At 56.4% G+C, this 16,789-nt stretch overlaps 1 protein-coding gene across 3 annotated transcripts in view; it reads left to right on the plus strand.

Annotated features, from left to right (window-relative positions):
- SCARA5 (scavenger receptor class A member 5) overlaps positions 1-16,743 on the plus strand; it is a 38,125-nt gene extending 21,382 nt beyond the window's left edge. For 2 of the 3 annotated variants that reach the window (XM_074920583.1, XM_074920592.1), the window contains exons 6-9: positions 1,103-1,201; positions 8,115-8,162; positions 12,840-13,034; positions 16,606-16,743. In XM_074920583.1, the coding sequence (XP_074776684.1) occupies positions 1,103-1,201; positions 8,115-8,162; positions 12,840-13,034; positions 16,606-16,742 (479 nt within the window). In that variant the 3' untranslated portion in view covers position 16,743. The remainder of the gene's footprint in view (positions 1-1,102; positions 1,202-8,114; positions 8,163-12,839; positions 13,035-16,605) is intronic. The other variant, XM_074920599.1, reaches the window with a different exon arrangement.
- Positions 16,744-16,789: the final 46 nt, after the last annotated feature.

Below are 16,789 nucleotides of genomic sequence, written 5' to 3' on the forward strand. Positions count from 1 at the left end.
TTTTTTTTTTTTTTTTTTTTAAACAGAAAAACAAAACAATCTTTGGAGGGTTCACCTTCGGGAAGAGTTGCTGAAAAGGCAACTATTTTTAGGTCTTTCTCTGTCTCGATTTCTCCGGTGCTTTTCTGGATGCAGTCACAGCATCAGGTCTTTGGGTGTGGGGAGCTCAGGTTCAGGTGCAGCCAGGCGTTGTAAAGCATCCCTGGTAAATCCCTTTTTGCACAGCAGATCTTCCACCCTGCCTCTGCCCCAGCTCCTCTACCCAAATCCCTAGCCAGGTCCTGACATGCTGCAGCATCCCCCCTGGGAGGGAGCCGAGGTGTTGGCTGGACACAGCAGGAATAGAGTTAAACCCCAGCTCATGTCCACTGGAGCTGATGCCTAAATTCCTCCTGGCAGCTTTTTTTCCCTCTTAAACCAGAGGAAAATATTGACTAAGTTTGGAAAAGCCCAGCCCAGGAGGGGTGGAAAGCGCAGTGCCTGGGGAATCCCTCCAGACCACCCCCAGGCCCCACCAGAGCCCATCACCAGCCCAGGGGTCCCTCCCTCCACCTCCCCTTGATGGCCCATGTGGATGCGGGTCACCTCCAGGGCTTGGATGTGTCGCCTACGAAGGGACCCCCAAACTACAGCCCCCACTTCCCACATCCCAAAAGTCGAGGGTGCTCAGATAAGGGGGTTTAATCCAACCCCTTCTCCAATAAATAGCAAACCCACCTGGTCAGTGTGCATGGATGCAAGGGACCTGCAGCTCATGCTGGGCACATCATGTCTCCTTGGGGTCTCTGCTCCATGTTCTTCCTCCTTGGTCTCTAGCTTTGGAACCCAGTTACCTTAATCTGAGCCTTAGGATGCTCAGAGCGGCATTAGCACCAGCCTATCTCTGGGTTAAATCTATTCTGTATCCAGGGGCAGGTGCAGAAAGAGAGGATGGGCTGGACTCTCCGGTGTCTCCTGATGGTCCCCAACTCCTGGCAAAGAACCAGAGACCACCTGGCATGTCTGCTAGCAAGCAGGACTCATGCATGTGTGTGTGTGCACATCTGGTTTGTGTAGGTCTCTGCTGAAAGAGGGTCATTTTGTGTTTTTGTCCTTGCTTCAGGGCTACCTGGGGAGAGAGGACCACCAGGACCACGTGGCTTGAAAGGGGACCAAGGAGACCTTGGCCCTCCAGGTCCAGTGGGGATGCGGGGATTCAAAGGTAAGGACCAGCCTCTGTGCGTGCTCCCGGGTGGGTCGTGGGGTCTGGCTGGGCTTGTTGGGCAGCAAACTGGCTCTGGACACCACTGGGGTGAGGGGCAGAGACACTGGTCATGAGTGGGAGAGTGGTGGGTCCTCTGGCTTGGGACCTCCCTGGGGCTCCCTGGAGGGGAGAGGAAATCTTGTGGAGCTGGGAGTGTGCACATGAACAACCTTTCCACCAAAGTGGAGACAGTCCAGGGATTGGAAGGAGAAGGGCACAACAATTGGGTTTGTGATGTTCCTGCCATGCAACGGGTCTCAGCGCAGGCAGGCAGGCAGCGCTGCCTGCACCAGTCCCTCACCAGAGCCCCGTGAGGACCTACCGGACTGCCCTCCCACGCTTGGCTCCGGCAGGGTTTTAGGAATAGCCTAAAAGTGTTTGTTTTCTGATGACCTTTTCTGGCTCGCTGTGGTTTGGCAGCATCTCACCACACCCTGGCTAAGAGCAGGGAGAAGCTGTGGGTGTAGGAAGTGGCCACGCACCTATTTAGCAGGACAGATCTATCCCAGGAGACCTTTTATAAGAAGTTCCATGCCGCAACCTAAAACAGGATGGATGATCCCAAAGCATGCTCTTTCTGCCTCGAAATGCTTTGTGGGCAGGGGGAGGCAGGAAGGGCCCAGCCCAAGGAAGGGACACCACCCCGGGCAGAGCTGCCCTGCCTGCAGCCTGGTCACCGGTGGCTGAAGTGGTGGATTCCCCTCGTCTCATGCTTGTGGGTGATGTTGACCTGGGATGTGGCCACAGTGGCTACCAGGACATGGGGCCATGGCCACAGACCAGGGTCTGGGTCTGGAAAATGCCCGGAGACCAGCAGGCAAGCTCTCCAGGCAGGAAGGGGGTTGCTGTCCCTTCTTCCAGAGGTCCCGTGCGTTATTAGTCTTGCGAGCTCTCGCTTTCGTGCAGTGAGCTCCCCGGGTGAATTGCAGGTGGGAAAGCTGAAGGAAAATGTCCTCTTTAAATGTCTTCTCTCTCCTCTACCTGCAAACTTGGCCTCAAGCCATGAGCTGGCCAGAGTTGGCATCCAGTTTTCCTGTATGTCCTCCAAAGTGCTGATCGCCAGGAGCAGGGGTTGGGGTGAGACCCCTGTGTCATGTCTGGTGGCCCGTTCTTCATGTGCAGTAGCCACAGCAGTGGCCACCTCCTGTACCTTGCATTCCACCAGAAAGCCTCTTGCAATCTAGGGGCAGGAGCACATCTTCCATCCTTTCTCCACTTCGTGGTGTCTTTAGAAGAATCTTTCCTAGGGACACGCTGTCCACCTCCCAGTGCATCCCAGTGCAGCCCCAGAAAGCTTTAGGTCTGGGTAGAATGGACATGCAGGAGATGAGATGCTGCCCATGGGCTTCTGAAGCTCCCAGAGCTGCAGCCCAAGGCAAGAAGGTCTCCTGCAGGATCAGCACCCGTCTGGTACTCTTTCCCTGGAGCCATCGCTGCTGTGATCACCCTCCCTACTGACACGATGGCTCTGAACATCCCACCGCTCTCCCAGTCACCCCAGTCCGGGCACTTCCTGGGTCCCATTAGCTCCTGGACATGGCTCTCCATGCCACGTGGCTGGTTGGATTATATTAATGCAGCACCTTGTTGTCTTCAAGAACTCTGCTGGGTGCTATTTCCATCACCCCATCTCCTCTAACTGGAAGCCCAGGGTCTCTGGGCTGCTGTGGCTGGGACAACTCTCCATCCTCCCACCGAGGCAGTGGGGCACAGAGCCCTGCGTGCTGCAAGAATAAAGAAACCAGCATTTCATGCTTGTTTTCCAGCGCTATCTTTTGGTTTTTTTGGAGGTAACTCTGGCCTGCAGGATTGCAATGTCTTGTTGTGGGGGTGCAGGACTTTATCGGAGCGGCGGGGTGAAAACGCCTCGTCTGATGCTGCAGGAAGTCAAACTAACCCCTAGGTACATCCCTGGCACAAGCCTTGCAAAGGCCTGAGAGCCGCAGGGACGGGTGCTAGCGCAAAGGAGACAGCGGCGCCGAGATGTTCCTGGCAGCACATCAAACGCCGAGGTCCGCCAACCAAAGCCACAACACGCTTCGGGACCGTGGTTTCCTTTCCTTCCCCGGAGCAGAGGAAAGTGGGCTTTTCTCACTGGCCGGTGCCAAGCACTCATTAGACGAGCAAATTATCCCAGGGAGTCTGGGCCAGTTGAATTGGGCTTAGTAGAGGACCAAGCCTTGATGCCAGATTTGTTCTGCAAAGCGCGTCCCCAGGGGACGTGTCCCCTCTGGAGGTGGGAGGGGGGTTGATGGGCTCCTGCGTCACGTTTCACCCCTAAGGCAGAGATGTTAACAGCTGCTGTGCTGGGTCAGTGCTGAGATGTGATAACAGACCCCATGGTGGGCATCACCGCTCCAGTGTGGAGCACTCTGGAGACACGACGAAGCCTTTCTCCGGTGCTCAGCACATGGGAGGTGGTGGAGACCAAACCCAGCACAGCCCCTGCCTTCAGGGGAGGGCTATGGCCACACCACAGCAGTAGAGCATCAACTTCCACAAGCCTGGGGACCCTTCCCCAGAGCTGGTCTGCACCTCAAGCCCCCTCGCCGGGGAGATGAGGCGCTTCTGCTCTTGGATTTGGGAGGCCATGGGTCAGACGGCACGCCAAGGGGGCAGCAGATCTGTGCGCTGCTTCTAGCTGTCATCTTTTCACCGGTGTGGAGTAACCCCTGTATCTGAGGAGGCCTCTTGGCTTGAAGGTTAAGCTGTCTCCAGGGCTCTACCAGCCAAGGCCTTGAGGGACCCCCTTCGCTGTGTGTTTCTTGGAGGCATCCTTGGTTTGGGGTGAGGATGACACCATGGCAGAAAAGCCATCAGGTGTTTCCCCCAGGGGGATGGACCACCCCCAGGCCCCACCAGAGCCCATCACCAGCCCAGGGGTCCCTCCCTCCCCCTCCCCTTGATGGCCCATGTGGATGGGGGTCACCTCCAGGGCTTGGATGTGTCGCCTACGAAGGGACCCCCAAACTACAGCCCCCACTTCCCACATCCCAAAGGTCAAGGGTGCTCAAATAAGGGGTTTTAATCCAACCCCTTCTCCAATAAGTAACAAACCACGCTGGCAGCAAGCACTGAATTTCTACAGTTTATGGGATTCTCTGAAATTTATAGGAAACAGACACCAAGCCAGGCAACGATCCAAACCCAGGCTTTAAGTAAAGGCCTGTTTTTCTGCAGCACTAGTCTTACACATCTATAATGACTTTCTTCTGAGCAAGGATTGCTATCTGTTCCCCAGAAAATGCGGCCTGTCCTGGGGCGGGGGGCATCTGGGATGGATGAGCCTCCTCTCCCAAAATCCCGGGTTTAAGCCATCTCACAGAGCTGGTCTGACCTGGTCGAGGGACAGCTCCTCTCCACAACAGAGTCCCGAGTGTTTTCCCTTGTTGGTATTTTCCTATCCTTGATACATTTTCCCTCAAAATTACCCCAGTGGAGTATTATTTTCCTTGCTTCCAAATGGAGAAAATTATTCTGGAAAGTGAGTATACATCAGTCTTCTTCACTCTTCCATGGAGAACATCATGCAGGAACACGTTCAGGAGGAAACAGCAGTAAATAAGCCAAGGTAGGGATCAATAATTTATAGATAAATTCAAGGCAATGAGAGAAGTCCCCTTCCTGAGCACCACATGCAGGCAAGGAGGAGGTTTCTGGCATGTTGCTGAAGGCAGGAGATGTTTCTGCCTGTGAAGATGGGGGTTTGGCAGCTTCTCCTGGGGCTTGCTCCATGGTGGTCCACGTCACCTCACCCTGCAGAGCCAGGAGCAATTTCCACGCTCCTCCAGTGATGTCCTCTCCCACAAGCTTTGCAGGTTTTGTGTCCTGCCTCTCTCAGCAGCGCTGATTTTTAGAGCAGAGGTGATGCCCAGGAGCAGGACGTCGGTGGGGTCCAAGCTTCTGCCATGGGAGAAAACTGAGGGTCACTCGCCATGGCACCTGTGCCAAAATTGTGTGCACAGTCCAGAAAAACCAGCCTGAGCTGCACCAATTCACTCGCAGTGGGAAAGGGCCGAGCAAGACCTTGATACTCGTTGGGTGAAGGCACCAGGCAGGACCTCCTGGTAGGACCAGCGGTGCTGCCAGCAAGGGGCAATCCTGAACTCGAGGGCTCTGTCCCAGCACCATGGATCTCTCCTTGCTTCATCCCCAACCAGGGATGTTCTCCAGCCCTGACGCCTCGGGGAGCTGGGCTTGACCCCAGGGTGAAGTCAGCAAGCTGTGCCACCGAAGGGGTTGTCCTTTGCTCACCAGAGAGCTTCAGTGGGGAAAAGAGAGATGGGAAGAAGAAGGGAAAAGGGGACAAGAAGAAGAAAAGCCTTCCAGGAGAGCGAGGAAATGAAGGGCCTTGGAGCACTGCACGGGAAAAGCCAAGGTGGGTGGGAAAGGGTAAGGCAGAGGGGATGTGTTTTAAAGCACCCTTGCGAATCTGTTGGCATCGTCCATAAAGTGCTTCTCTCTTTTAAAGGGTTTTTCCTCTGCCAGATGTATATGAAGCTTAAAAAACCCAACTCAGATTAAGCCTAATGCAGTAGCCCAGGTTGGGGATGGGGAGGAGAAGGGTGAGCTTTTGGTTAAACCCACTAACCCGTCCCAAACCCCTAACTCGAGGGGCTCTTCCCCAGCCGCGTTTGGGATGGGCCCAGCACAGACCCCATTGCACCAGCTCCTCCTTCCCCATCTGTAACCAGTTCTCACTCCTCAAGAGCCCCTGAAGCCCTTTTCAGCAGCTCAGCATCCTTAAGCTGAGCCCTTCTGCTGTTTTTTGGAGACCTGGGCACAATCCGCTGGCTAAGGACACCCACGTCAGGGCTCACAGGTGAGCAGCAGCCGGCCCTGAAGCTGTTCTGCTGAGCAGGGCCACCTTCCACTAGCCCAGGTTGCCCAAAGCCCTGTCCAACCTGGCCTTGAATATTTCCAGGAAAGGGGCATCTACCATCTCTCTGGGCAACCTGTTCCTCTCGCAGAGGTGCAGTACAGTTTTAATTTGTGCCAAATTTTTTTGCCTTGATCTTTTTCTTAAGGGTTTCTAACCATTTCTGATGGTTGAGGTCTCCCATCATCAGAGTATTTCCTTCCCCTGCAGCATCTGGGCATTGGAATGGGCTGCCCAGGGCAGGGGGGAGTCCCCGGGATCCCTGGGGGGGTTGAAGAGTCGGGCTGAGCCAGCGCTGAGGGATCTGGGGGAGTTGGGAACGGTCAGGGGGAGGGTCATGGTTGGGCTGGGGGAGCTGCAAGGGCTTTTCCAACCCGGATGATTCTGGGATTCTGTGATCTCTGATGTCCCCAACTTGTCCCAGTTGCTGTCACCTCCCTGAGACCAACAACGACACAGCAGTTGGGTTATTTACTCCGGGAGTTTCAGACCACAGCAGCTGATATAATCCTGTCCCTCAAGCTCCACCTTGCCCCTCTCTCCATCATTCCTTTAGGATGCTCCATAGGATGCAGCCCGGACCCTGCTGGGAAAACACTTCTGCTCCGGAAGAGCCGGACTTTTGAGGACAAACACCTAAGAACCATAACTGTTGCTTTCCAACCCCCTTTCCTCTGGGCTGGGGAGGGAAGGTGGTGGAGAACACGGGCTGCTCCAGCCTCCCAGCACCATCACGTGCGGGCGAGCAGCGTCTCTGGCCTCTCTCCCGCTGCTCGGGGGGCTGCTGTCATCTGGTTCCCATCAGCGGGGCAGGCTGCCGGCAGCTTTCCTCCATCTGACACAGCTGCGGCTGCCCGGGGGAGCAATCTCCTCTTCCCTCCAAGTTAAAGGGCAAGAATTTCCTGCCCGCTTTTTAAAAAAATTATTTATTATTATTTTTAATTTTTTTTATAAGAAATTTCTGCGTGTGTGTTGTTTGTTGTTCTTACACGGAGACAAAAGAGGAGGATATGTTGAAGCGGGGCCACACCACAGGGCTGGGGCTCACCCCGAGCATCTCGCTGGCCGGAGCAACCCCGGCCCTTTTCCCTCTGCAGCCTCTACGCAAAGCCAGGACCAGTAAAGCCAAGCCCACAGCCTCACTCAGGACAGTGTTTTCAGTGGTGCACAACAGGGAAACACGGCTGCTGCCTGCCAGGAGCAAAACTGGAGCACGGGCAGGGGTTCAGGGAGGTGGTGGGGTGCAGGCAGAGGCAGCCCGTGCGGGGACAGCCAAGCCATGACACAGATAATTAGGAAGTTCGTTATTTGTATCCGGAAATCAGCATGGTTTTTGAAGGCAGCCTGTTTACCCAGCTGCTCTGAACCCCGCAGCATCATCGCTTCTCGACGCAGACAAGGGTTGGGTTCAGCAAATCTGCTCGCAAGGAGGCACCAGCTGGGTGCAGGAAGGGTCAATGCTCTGTCGAGGCTGTGGGAAGCCACTTCCCTGGCACTGACCCCTGCAAAACGGAGCATTTTTAGCCCCAAAGAGGGATTTTCAGCCCCAAATTCAGGGTTTGCTTGCCTTTATTCCTGCTTTGCTGTTGCCTCGCAGCCAGGGCTTGGCTGGTCAGGGTGGGGGTTAACACACGGAGTGGATGGTTCAAGGGATCACCAGCCTCCTGTCCTCCATCTGCTATAGGACAGGCACCCCAGGAGGATTTTGGGGTTTTTTTTCCATCCTCCCATCCTTCCCCTGCACCCAGAGAGGGGTTTGTTTTTTTGTTAAAAAGAAGGATCCTGGGTTAAGCCAGGGAGTGAGAAGGTGGGTCCCATCACCATGCAGCACGGCCAGGGGGTTTGCGAGATGGGTTGACAAATCATTTGCTGTGTTGTGCCTCAGTTTCCCCAAACTGATTAAGCCATCCAAGAGCTACAGACACACAATGTTCCCTAAGAGCGGGATATCCATTAAAAAACTGATTTTACCTGTGCTCTTTCTTTTCCCAGGTGACCGAGGCCCGAAGGGGGAGAAGGGAGACCGAGGTGGCAGCACAGGTAAGTGCTCACTCGTGGTTTTTCTCCCTGCTGCTCTGAGCCTGGTATGGGTGGTGTTTGGCGGGTTAGGCGCATGCAGGGGAAATTCCTGCTGCAAATCAGGCAGGAAAACAGCTGCTGGGACAAGGCTGCTGCGCCCTGTGCTTGGGTTTTCCTTCCAAGGAGGAGCTGGAGCGGCGGGGAGGTGGGAGAGGTGTCGGCAAGGCCTGAGGATGCTCGAGGAAAGTGGTTGTGATGTTAAGGCAAAGCCAAGCAGGGGGAAGCACCTTGATTTGCAGCCCCAGGAGCCCTCGGTGTGCCGAGCCCCCGGTCAGGCTGCTGAGGCAGGATTGAGGGTGCCCAAAGCCAGTTGGGACTTTCTGCTCCCCGCTTCTTCCCAGCAAACAAACAGGATGAAGCTCGGGGCTGAGCTCGCCCGCCCGCGCAGGCGTTTTGCCAACAAACGTCATCATCACTAACCCGGAGCCAGCCCGGAGCTGGCAGCGAGGGGAACGAGGGGCTGGAAGGAAGGACACATCTCTTCCCACGGCAGGATTGGCCCGAGGAGGCATTTTTCCAGAGTTTAAAGATGGAAAAACCCCCGTTTGGATGGAGGTACCTGGGCCACGCCGTGCTGCTGACCGCAGCTGTGCCCGGCAGCGCTGCCCTTGCTTTGGGGTTCCCTCAGGGGCCAAGTCCAGCGCGTTTCCACCGATCCCCAGAGTCGGGTGCTGGACTGGCAAGCCAAGAAATGCCAGGGAACAAGCCTAGGGCCGGATCCTGCCCACGCTCTGCTGTGCTACAGCTCTGCCCTGCAGGGTTCTCATCCTGGAGATCCCTGGAGATGCTGATGGTTTCCTCCAAGCTTTGGACATTCCTGCTGCCTCTCCAGGGACATCCCTTCTTGGGGACATCCCTCCTTGAGGACACCCTTCCTGCCACCCCTGGGACATCCCTCCTTAGGGACATCCCTCCTTAGGGACATCCCTCCTTGAGGACACCCTTCCTGCCTCCCTGCGGACATCTCTCCTTGGGGACATGTGTCCTGCCACCCCTGGGACATCCCTCCTTGGGACATCCCTCCTACCTCCTTGGGGAAATCCCTCCTGCCTGTCCAAGAACATCCCTTCTTGGGAACATCCCTCCATGGGGACATCCCTCCTGCCTCCTTGGGGACATCTCTCCTTGGGGACATCTCTCCTGCCTCCCTGGGGACACCCCTCCTGCCTCAGGTGCCCACACAGGGACTCCAGGTCCTGGCCACCAGCCGCCATGCCACCCGAACGGTGCCAAGTGAGAGCGAGGACGTGGCAGGGTTAGAAGGGGAGCAGCAGCAGAGGCAGCTGGGGAACGGGGAGCACCACGGTGGGACGTACCAGTGACCCAGCCCCCTCCAGCCACTCTTTGGTGGGCAACCACAGCTGATTTCCATCTGTAAAGTGTAAATGACGGGGTATATCACTATTTAATTTCCTGGGGTAGATGTACCCCATGGAAATGGGATGTTTGCACCCGTATTCCCAAACCAAAGGGACCAGAGCAGAGCAGGGGCAGCAAGAGAAAGCGGTGAGGAGCCCAGGGAACTAGGGGCAGATGGTCTCTGTTATCAGGGGGGAGATGATATCCCAGCCCAGCTGCAAAGAGTCAGGCCCTTGTTTTCTCAGCCACCGGGAGCTATTTCTCATCTTGAGCTTCTCCTTCCTTGTTTTGCTGCTTTTGGGGGCTGGGTAATGGGAAGGTTGAGAGGTTTGGAGGTAATTGCTGCAGCAAAACAAATGCACGCACAGAGGATGATGCTTTCGGGGTTTATTGGGTATGGCGGAGAGGGAAGGGGCCAGGGAGCTGCTCCAAAACGGATGGGGCCAGGCCACTTTGCAGGCAGGGGCTTGCTGCAGGCAGAGAGCATGGCTGGGATGCTCCTGTGCTGCTTTGGAGCTGCAGCCCAGGAGAGCCTGATCCTGGGCAAGCTTCTGCAGCAGAGCGAGGTGGACAACCTACTTTGGTCCCTGTGCATCTTCTGCTGGTTCCACTATCTCGCTGGGGCCCGGCCCTGGGTGCAGTCCCCAGGACTCACGGGCACTGAAACAGCCCTGGGCTGGGCTGTGAGGCCATTATGGGCAGCTGGCACTGGTTTGGGAGGAGACTTCTGGGTTTTATTAGCTTTTATTAGTCCTCTAAGCAATGCTTGTCAGAGGCTAAGTGGAAGGGTTCTGGCCAGGACTCATGTGGCTGAGCTCTGCAGCTTTATTAGCAGCCCTCACCCTGCTGATTAATAGGAACATCCCAGTTGTGCTTGGATCTGCGCCCTGATTGCACATCTCTTCCCCTCCTTGGGGAAGCAGTTGCCGTCTTCCAGCACGCAAAGGCTCTGATGAGCATCCAGCGAAGAGCCGGGGTGAGGACAGACTCACGAGGGGAGGAATGAGGACTTTGGGATGAGCAGCTGGCTTGGGTTGGAGGTATGGAGCTGGTCCTGGACAGGGTGAGAAACCAGCTGATGTTAGATATAAGGAGCTGGTCCTGGGCTGTCAGGCACCTGCCTGTTCTCCTGGGAATGTGGGCAGCTTTGGAGGCAGGGCTGGATGGTTTCACAGAGGGGATTATGCTGCGTAAAACCAGGGTGCTCTACACCCCATTTAGTTATTGCTTTTCCATCACAGAGATGTTTCCTGGCTCCTCCGTGACCCCGGTGCTCTGCCCAGATCCAGGAAAACATGCTCAGGGTTTCCAGACCCCTTCTTGGGCCTGACCTTGAGTGGGTCCTGGAAGTGGGAGATGGGCCAGTGCTGAGGCCAAGCAAGGACTGTGCTTTCTGGAGGTCACTGGAAGAGGTGGCTGTGTTCCTGCTGGGAGCAAGCCAGGGAGAACCCAGAGCCTGAAACATGGAAAAAAACCCAATTTTGTGCAGGTCCCAGCCAGCCGGCAGTGCCAAAACCCATCGAATCTCTGTGCAGCAGGTCCCAAAGGCTGCTCCAGTTTCTAAATGTCCCGTTAACCCTGCGCCTCCCAGCCCCGAGGGCCCGGGGCTGGCTGGGACCCTGCTTCACCCACCTTGGCCAACCTCATGGTCACCAGCTTGGTTGGCCAAGGTGCCTAAAGAGAGCTCAGGCGAGCATGGCTGCCCATGACATCCCACCACCATGAAGCTAAAGGAGATGTTGGAGCCATGTCAGGTTTTATCAGCTCTTGGCAGCCCCCTCAGCACCGGTCACCTCTTGGCATGGAGACCTTTCAGCTTCACCACTTGAGGAGTTGCCATGAGCCACGTACCAGCAAAATCGCAGCAGACAAGAAGGTTTTGTTGCCTTTTGCATTGCTGGGACTTTGGTGGTGGCTGTGGTTGAGGGAGTTTTGGGGGTGTGGAAGCAGACTGTAGCCCCTCAACCCCTTCTCCACCAGGGACCAGCCTTGGGCATAGAGGATGAGCTGGAGACTTGATGATGGTCAGCACGGAGGAGACTTTGGTCTGCCTGGAGATGCCTCACGTGGCAACCCAAACCCCATTTATCTTCCCATTTGAGAAGTCATGTCATCGAGCAATTCCAATGGGAAAGTGTGTTTTGATAGGAGAAAAAAAAACAAAAACAAAAACACAAAACCCAAACCCTGGCTTTCGGAAAATGTCTTTAAATAAAGATCTCCAAGCAGCTGCAGTACAACCTTGTTTGGGGGAGCCCAGCTCCACCCTCGGCTGCCGTCCCAGCCCACAGTGAGTCACGGAGCGAGCCCAGCTGCCTGACAGCGATTTTCTCCGCTTGACCCCTTCCTCATCCCAAATAACAGGATTTGTGATGTGTCCCTTTCGCTGGGTTTCCTTGGCTGGGGGCAGAACTGCTGTGGTTTGGTTGTGGTGCTGAGCTTCTTGGTCATTCCCCTGTCAGACAAACCACCGCCACCCCGTGCCTCTCCCTGGCTGAAGGATGAAGGGTGACCATGCCGGTCTCACCTAGCAGGAGGGTGATGATCGGGGCAGGAAGGCTGAGGAGCCCCAAAAAGGCAGCTGGGAGTGGAGGGAGCAAGGTCAAGCCATAATCCCTTACCCCAGTTCGGTGTTTTGGACTGACATGAGCCTCCGCTCACCACCACCTCAAGCATGAAGCCAGGGTCTGTCTGGGCAGCGTGAACTTGGCCCAGGGTCCTGTCTCCAGGCTGGAAGAGTCTCCACATCACCTGCAGTCCCCTTTCATAGTCCCTTTTGGAAACTCTTTGTGCCTTGGTTTTGCTGGCAGCTTGCTCCTCCCATCAGTTGATCAGATCACAGAATCCCAGAATCATCTCAGTTAGAAAAGACTTTGAAGATCCTCCAGTCCAACCATTAACTTCACACTGACCGTTCCCAGCTCCACCATATCTCATCACAAGCCTGAGCTGTCTCTGTTTGGTCTCACCTTGATGGCTTCAGGACTGATCCTGGCTCGGTGCCTGCCCTCCTTGCAGCACTTTTAGGCTGCAAACAGGTTTCCCATCTTGGCATGGCCATCACAAGGCTCAGCCTCCTCCAACAAAACCCTGGGTGGGATGGGACACCCCTCCAGCACCGTACCCGGCGGCGTTGGGATGTCCCCAGGTCTCCTGGAGGTGCCTCACCCGGTGCTTTCTGCGGCCGTGCACACCACAGGGAGGGCATGGGAGGTGGTCCGAGGCGGCACCTGGAGATGCCACCATTCCCCCTCTGACCTCCCTCTCTTTTCCCACCAGCAGTCGCCGAGGAGGGGATGATTCGGCTGGTGAACGGCTCCGGCTCCCACGAGGGACGGGTGGAGGTCTTCTACGACCGCCGTTGGGGCACAGTGTGTGATGACGGCTGGGACAAGAAGGATGGAGACGTGGTGTGCCGGATGCTGGGCTTCCGAGGCGCCGAGGAGGTGTACCGCATGGCCCGGTTTGGCCAAGGTGAGACCCCTAGACTTCTTCCCCTGCCTCACCTGTTATAGATACCTGGGTCCAGCCCATAAATAAACCAGAGACCCCCAAAAAATGAAACACAGAATCATCTGGGTTGGAAAAGCCCTTGCAGCTCCCCCAGCCCAGCCATGACCCTCCCCCTGACCGTTCCCAACTCCCCCAGATCCCTCAGCGCTGGCTCAGCCCGACTCTTCAACCCCTCCAGGGATCCCGGGGACTCCCCCCTGCCCTGGGCAGCCCATTCCAACGCCCAACAGCCCCTTCTGCACAGAAATCCTTCCTCAGAGCCAGCCTGACCCTGCCCTGGGCAGCTTGAGGCCATTCCCTCGGGGCCTGGCGCTGGGGCCTTGGCTCCAGAGACTCATCCCCCCTCTCTGCCCCCTCCTGGCAGGGAGTTGCAGAGGGCCAGGAGGTCTCCCCTCAGCCTCCTCTGCTCCAGACTGAACCCCCCCAGTTCCCCCAGCCGCTCCCCAGCAGACCTGTGCTCCAGACCCTGCCCCAGCTCCGTTGCCCTTCTCTGGCCACGCTCGAGTCATTCAATGGCCTTTTTGGGGTGAGGGGCCCAAAACTGAACCCACTCACTGAGGGGCGGCCTCCCCAGTGCTGAGCACCAGCATGCCTCCCACGAGCAGGACTTGGGCTGTGGTGGCCCGAGAAGCTTCAGTCTGGTCAAGCACTGCTTTAATTCAGCACGGCCAGCCCTGGGTGTCTGCAAATATTTTGGCGTTGGCTCGCGGGACCGCGTGCAAGCACATCGCTGGCGCTGGCCCAGGTGGCTCCTTCCCCTGCTCCGGCTCCCTCGGCGCTCACACCCTGCCACGCGCTGACTCAGCACCGGAGAACCATCCCCGGGCTTGTTGTTTTTGAACGGACGCTTTGGGTTTTTCAGCCGGACGTGACTTTTGAGATCTATTTTCTCTTTAGAATAACAAAAGACAAAAAAAAAAAAAAAAAAAGGAAAAGCTTTAAAAACAGAGGGGAAATGTCAGGAACATTTTGGCAGGTGGAAGGGTGGCCTTTGGCCCCAAAGCGTTGGGTTGGGGTGTTTCTGCCCAGACCAGCTCCTTCCCACATAGGCTTTTTAACTCCTTGAGTTGCCTTCTCTCCAGCTGCTCAGGACTGCCAAGGAGGCGACGGATCCCCAAAGCAGGTAGCCACCACGGCTGTCATCTAGCCATGACCATGCTGGTTGACCAAACCTGCTCCGTGAGTGCAGCTGGACCCCTCCAAGAGCTGGTGTCCTTCCCACCAGCCCTGGGAGACCTCAGAGCTAGTTTCACCAGCACTGTCCTGGCTATCCACACCCAGATTTCTTCCCTGTCTCCCACCCTGGTCCCCTACCACCCCCTGAGCTGCTACAGCCGCTCGGGATCCTGGCACAGCGTCATGCAGAGCCTGCCTTGGGGCATGGGCTTCACTTGGGTTGTCCCAACTGGGAAGAGCTGCTGCTCCTCCTCTTGTGATCCCCTCAACACGGCAATGCAAGTGCCCAAATCCCCCCACCCAGCAGCCAGTGGATGCCCAGCAGATGCAGGGGCACGACCCCAAAGGTTCTGCCACACCACGGTGCCACTTTTGGTCATCCTTGGTGGGCAGGAGGACCCCGTCCATTCCCCACCAGCCGTGGTACAGCCAGTGCCTTGCTGTGCACTGGTGGCTGGTGTCTCTCCTGGGGGTATTTCTTCCAGGGGCTTGGTAGCTCCCAAATTCTGGGGCTACCCCACTGCCACATGCCAGATATGCCGCACCCAGCACCCCTGAGGGCAGAGCTGGGGTCTGTGTTTGTAGGGGGGTGAATAGGGAGACTCAGAGAATCACAGAGCAGTTTGGGTGGAAGGGACCTTAAAGCCGCTCCAGTGCCACCCCCTGCCCCGGGCAGGGCCACCTTCCACCAGCCCAGGTTGCCCAAAGCCCCGTCCAACCTGGCCTTGAGCCCTTCCAGGGAGGGGGCAGCCACAGCTTCTCTGGGCAGCCTGTGCCAGGGCCTCACCCCCCTCACAGGGAACAATTTCTGCCTCAGATCTAAACTGAATCTCCCTCTGTCAGTTTAAAACCGTTCCCCCTTGTCCTAACTACCTGCCCTTGTAAAAAGTGTCCCCCCCCCCTTTCCCGCAGCCCCTTTCAGCCCTGGGGGGCCGCTTTAAGGTCTCCCCAGAGCCTTCTCTCCTCCAGCTGAACCCCCCAACTCTCCCAGCCTGTCCTCACAGGGGGGCTCCAGCCCCCCCAGCATCTCCGTGGCCTCCTCTGGCCCCGCTGGAGCAGGTCCGTGTCCTTCTGCTGTTGGTGCCCCAGAGCTGGACCCAGCCCTGCAGGGGGGTCTCCCAGAGCGGAGCAGAGGGGGAGAATCCCCCCCTCGCCCTGTGCCCACCCTGCTCTGGGGGCAGCCCAGCACACGGGGGGTTTCTGGGCTGTGAGTGCACATTGCTGGGTCACGTCCTATTTTTTATCCACCAGTACCCCCAGGTCCTTCTCCGCAGGGCTGCTCCCCATCCCTCCATCCGTCCCTCCCTCCCTCCATCCCTCCCTCCCTCCCTCCATCCATCCGTCCGTCCGTCCGTCCGTCCCCCATCCATACTGATGTCAGGGATTGCCCCAACCCCTGTGCAGGACCTTGCACTTGTCCTTGTAGAACCTCACGAGGTTCGCACAGACCCTGGGTCACTTCTTGAGCCCATCAAGGTCAGTAGTGCCCTTGGAAAAAAATGAACCACAAAGAAAACAGAGAAGGTTGCCAAGGCACTGCCGGGGGGGCTTGGGCAGGGGAATGGACCCCCCTGCCTGGAGGCAGCTACCCCAGCACAGAGCTTTGGTGATGACGGCTGGCAGCGATGGGGAATTAGGATGTGAAAATCCACGCTGAGCGAGGAGAAAAAGTGTAAAATTACAAGAGTCGCTACTTATCCCTGCACATGGGGTGTCCCAGCCAAATCGGGGCACCCCAGATGTGGACTGGATGGGGTTCCTCTCCCCTTCAAGCTTTGAGCTGCACCACGGTTGGACTCATCACTCACCACAGGAAAACTTTGCAACGCGACTATTTTTTGCAGCATTTTTACTGCTTGTCAATCCAGAGATCCCCGGAGCTGGTTTTGCTCCAGTTCCCAGTCTCTGCCACTGGGAGGGTCTCAAAGCTGTGCTGGGGCGGGGGGCTGTAGGATGCTGCTGAGGGCATCCTTCATCCTCAATGGGCAGCTTGAAGCTTCCAAGAAGCAAAAATCCTAATTTCCAGGCTTTTTCTCATGAAAACTACAAAAATGTCCAGTAAAACTCTACTACTTCTTTACAGTACAGTGTATATATGTTCTAATATGTATATATAATGCTAATATATATTAAAAAAAATAATTAATACACTTTACTATAAAGAAGGATCGAGACAATAGTTAGGGGAGGGAATTTTGATAACGGATGAAGCTTTTTGTTGAAGAAGGGCTTGGATGATTTCTGCTTTATCCCCGCGATGCAGCAATGCACATGCCCTTGGTCTGAAGGGATCCGCCGAGGTGCTGGGGTGCTGCTCACCGGGTCCCTCTTTTTTTTTTTTTTTTTTTTTTTTAAGGCACGGGGAGGATCTGGATGGACGACGTCTCCTGCAAGGGGACAGAGGAGAGCCTGATGCGCTGCAGCTTCTCCAGCTGGGGCAAGACCAACTGCGGCCACGCCGAGGACGCTGGCGTGAAATGCCTGACGCTGTGATTGGGGGGGGGGGACCGGGATGGGGTGGGGGGACACCCCCAGTTTGG

This window comes from Athene noctua, chromosome 1, assembly GCF_965140245.1.
Source record: "Athene noctua chromosome 1, bAthNoc1.hap1.1, whole genome shotgun sequence".
NCBI classification, from domain to species: domain Eukaryota; kingdom Metazoa; phylum Chordata; class Aves; order Strigiformes; family Strigidae; genus Athene; species Athene noctua.